A 4,534-nucleotide genomic window follows, 5' to 3' on the forward strand; every position below is an offset into this window, starting at 1 on the left:
AAAAAAAAAAAAAAAAAAAAAAAAAAAAAAAAAAAAGCAAGAAAATTAGCTTTGGTTGCCACTGGGTGGTGGAACTGACTGACTTTACAATAAAGATTTTCTGTCACCTGGGAGACAGAAGCAGAAGAATGAGCTCCCAAACAGTCTGGTCTCCATACATCTCAGTCTCACCCTCATGACTGTTAGTGACTACATAAATCAAGAGAGCATGGGTGCACCACAATGACCACTACTATACAGACCCCAGCAACCACTTTTTATCCGCATGGTCTGTGTGTAATGTAACACTTCAACTTACCTGCTTCATCACAGTCATGGCTTCTGCTGTTCTGGGCAGGTGGTTGGTGACGACCAAATGGGTCACATGCCAGTGGACTCCCCAGGAAACTTTGTTCTCTGCTTACTGAGACCCTTAAGGGGTCTCGATCTTGACAAAAATCTGATTTACCTGGGGAGAGGGAAGGAATAACCAGTTCATTAAGTTCCAGTTAAAACTTAAAGTGTTTGAGTGTTTTGCCTATTTATGTATATATATTCGTAGCCCATGTGTGCAGTGCCCTTGAGGTCAGAAGGGGCACTGAATCCCATGAAGCTGGAGCTAAAATGGTTGCGTGCTGGGGACTAGAAGAGCAGGAAGTGCTCAACCCCTTAACCACCTCTCTAGTGAATAAATGGCTGTTTTATAATATAATAGGTAATAGTTTTTGAAAACCTGAACTCTTAAAGGTTCAAGTGTTGGTGGTTTAGTCAGGCTTATAAACTCTTTTAGTCCACCCAGACAGTAGCCAGGCTTGGGCTGGCACGAGAGACTTTCCTATTGAGAGTCCTTGATGAAAATGCCCCACCTTTTCCATGAAATTCAACAGTAAATAAAACTTTGGATCAACAGAAAATACAAAACCAAACCAAAAACTAACTCTTAAAGTAACTCCAGTACAAAAGCAGGATGTTACCAGGGTGGCATGGAGGAGGAATCAGAGAGGAAAAGGTGACTTTCTGTTAACTGCAATTGGATCATCAAAGATTCAGAATAAAAGAATTTCATTCAGTAGAATAAAAGAATTAAGGAAATTTATCCAGAAAGAAAAAAAGAGAAAAGAAAAATCAATACAGACTAGTTTGTCCCCTCTAACTGCCCTGCCCATATGTAATTTCAAACAAGCTTTACTCTGTAAATTAAAAAGCACTGCAAGGCTTTCCCACTCTTCACAACCAATTTTCACTTCTTTGGGGGAAATGCCATTTTTATGAATGACCTTGTTTAGCCAGGCACACATATGTAATCTGCAGATGGTCTGAGCTATACTGCAAGGCTCTGCTTTCAGTCAGGATTGAGTGGGAGTGTACACGGGTGGGTGTAAGAGCTCAAAGAGGAGAACTAAGTGTTAGGAGGACATCGAGGGAGGGGCCAACCCTTAAAGAGGAAGTGGAGTAATGTGATTTTCTCTTTATACAAGATGGCATTTTGTAATCTCAAACGTGATTCAGCTAACTACTGGAATCAGTGACAAAGACTTTCCTCATAATCATTCTGAATTAGTAAACTAATTTTTTTTAAAGATTTATTTATTAATTATGTATACAGCATTTTCCCTACATATATGCTGCAGACCAGAAGAGGGCACCAGATCTCATCATAGATGGCTGTGAGCCACCATGTGGTTGCTGGGAATTGAACTCAAGACCTCTGGAAGAGCAGTCAGTGCTCTTAACCTCTGAGCTATCTCTCCAGCCCAGTAAACTAATTTCTGAACGGGAAAAAGCTCAAAGCCAGTCATAAAATCCTGACTCATTTCATGAAACATATCATGCTCATTCCTACTAAGAACAGAAGGCATTGAATCCTAAAGGGCCTCTGTTTCCCTGCCTTCACAGTCTTTCCATAAGAAACAAAGGTTTGACCCAAATGGCTGATATTAACATTACCCTCCATGTACCTTCTTAAGCAAGAAAAAGCTGATTTCCTCCTAAACAAGACCTGCTTTGGTAAATTTCATCAAGAAAATTATCTAGTGACTCTAAAATCTAAAGGTTGTTAAGAAATTCTAGGATTTCAGGAAGTAATTTTTAAGTGTTTGGACATAATAGTATAGTAAACAAATAGATATGTTCTGATTGTTGGTAAAGTCAACATTTTAGGCATAATTTCCTATAAAAGAAAAAGATCAAGGCCAGCCTGGGTTACACACTGAGTTTCAGGCAAGACAAAACTACAAAGTGAGAACCTATTTAGAAAGAAAACAACTAAAATATTCCATTAACATGTAGAGAAGAGTAGCTAGAGTAGATGCAGAAGGGAAAACAGAACTGAGTTCCATATTTGAAATGTGTTTAAATGGTGGACATGAAAGGAAGCACTTTGTCAGAGTGAGAGAGAGCAGAGTTGGCCACAGCATGCTGCCCTTGCCCATGTGTGAGAGAAGCTGGGATCAGTGCACACTGCCTTCCCGTGTGAGAGAGAAACTACTTATTCTGGGATGAAAAGTACCATTGGAAGAACACCCTGACCCCGAGACAAGAGTCAGACACCCTGCCCCTAACTCAGGAACTGAAATCAAACCAATTCCTGAGCACGAAAACTAACCAATCCCATAGATCCAACTACTATCTGTGTAAGCATTACAGCTCCAATGGAAAGTGATCCTGGCAGTCGGGAGCCAAAGAGTACCACAAAGTCACCATAAAAACAGTAAATTATAGCCCTGCTCCAGGGCTCCTCAATGTAACAACTCTGTTCCAGCAAGGGAAGGTTACCCTAGTGAAGTTGTTACAACTCTGCTCACATCCCTCAGAGTATAACAACTCTGTGCTGCTTGGGGAAGGTTTCCCCAGAGAGTGTTACAGTTCTGCTCAGTTCTGCTCCAGCCAAAGATGTTACTTCTCTGCTCTGCTGCATTCCAGCGAAGGAAAGTCTCACCTAAACCTCATTCAAGAAATTTATTGGGAGAATGGCTGCCAGAGTGGAAAAAGGCAGCAGCAAACTGAACAGATACAGGGTTTATGTAGGGCTTCTTAGGAGTGGAGTTTTTCCAGGGTGGAGATTTTCAGGATGGGAATTGGTCACATTTCAATCCCCTTAAGCTTGGACAAGTTTGACTGGCTAGATTTCATGCTCAGGAATTGGTTGGTTTCATGCTCAGCTGGTCAGGGGCAGATGTGGCTCTGGTTTCAAGGCCAAGGTGTGTTTCTTTGGCTGGCCCTTTTACCCTACACTCTGAGCTTGTCTCAAACTCAGGAAGGGAGATCCTACCAATCCCCACTCTGAAAATCTCCACCTTGGACAGCTCCATCCCTAAGAAACCCTATATAAGTCAGATACCAGTTTGGGGCTGCTATTTTCCACCCCGGCAGAGGTAGCCACTTTCTTGGATTCCTCCCTCCTAATAAATCTCTTAAGTGACATTTGTTTTAAAGACTTACTTTCACCAGAGCAGAGCTACATCTCTGTGAGAAAACCCCTTAGCAAAGCAGAGCTTTAACTGTTAGACCCTTGAGCCACATAAGTGGCCAGGCCCCTCCCCTGAGGACCTCCAACTGCCAGGTTTCACCCACAGAATAACTGCTAGACACTGCCCCCAACCCTACAGAGAAAAAAGCCCAGATCCTGGACATGAAACATCACCAATCTCCACTGTGGAAAGCTCCACCCTGAAAAATTCCACCCCCTTTCCAAGAAACCCTCTAAGCCCTGTATCCTGTTCAGTTTGTTGCTATTTCTTGTCTAAGAAGAGGCAGCCACCTCCTGTTTTCCCCCTCCCAATAAATCTCTTGTGTGAGGTCTGTTGTGCGTGCGATGTGACTTTATGGTATTCCTTGATTCCTGGGTGCCAGGATATCTTTCCATCTAAGCTGTAGGGCTTACAGTAACAACTTTGGTCTGAGCAGGGCAGAACTCTAACAGCTCTTGCCGAGCAGAAAAGGAGCAGGGCACACAACTGTAACACTTTGGTTGGGAAAACTTTTCCTTGCTGAAGTAGAATTGTTGCATTTCAGGAAGCTGAGCAGAACTGTAGCATTTCCCTGGGGATACCATACCCTGCTGGAGGAGAGTTGTTACCCTTGCATTAGGGAAATCTTTTCTGGAGAAATCATCCCCCACTGAAACAGAGTTGCTAACACTGTTAAAGTTGGGATACCTTTCCCTGCTGAGCTGTAGATAGCCCTTGGCTTCTGACTGCCAGAATAACTTTCCCTTAAGAGTTCTAACATTTACAGTTTAGTGTATACTGCCTTTACCCTGTGAGACAGAACAAAGCTGCAGTGCTATATTTTAAGTCAAAACTTTAAGTACTTCAATAAATTCTATGTTATTATTATTGTGTGTATATGTGATATATGTGAGTGCTGGGGTGTGTGTGTGTGTGTGTGTGTGCATCATGGCAGGCATGTAGAAGTCAGAGGACTACATTTAAGGATCCACCTGGGATCCAGAGATTGAGCTCCAGCTGTCAGATTTGTTTAGTGAGCAGGAAAATACTTTTTACCTGGCAAGCCATCTCTCTGGTTCCAAATTTTTTTTTTTTTTTTTTTTTTT

At 42.2% G+C, this 4,534-nt stretch overlaps 1 protein-coding gene across 1 annotated transcript in view; it reads right to left on the reverse strand.

Moving 5' to 3' along the window:
* Positions 1-4,534, reverse strand: part of Cep295 (centrosomal protein 295) — a 41,734-nt gene that overhangs the window by 6,202 nt on the left and 30,998 nt on the right. Inside the window, exon 18 of the mRNA XM_026779556.1 lies at positions 287-448. Within this exon, the coding sequence (XP_026635357.1) occupies positions 287-448 (162 nt within the window). The remainder of the gene's footprint in view (positions 1-286; positions 449-4,534) is intronic.

The sequence above is a fragment of the Microtus ochrogaster genome, chromosome 5 (assembly GCF_000317375.1).
Source record: "Microtus ochrogaster isolate Prairie Vole_2 chromosome 5, MicOch1.0, whole genome shotgun sequence".
Classification (NCBI taxonomy): Eukaryota; Metazoa; Chordata; class Mammalia; order Rodentia; family Cricetidae; genus Microtus; species Microtus ochrogaster.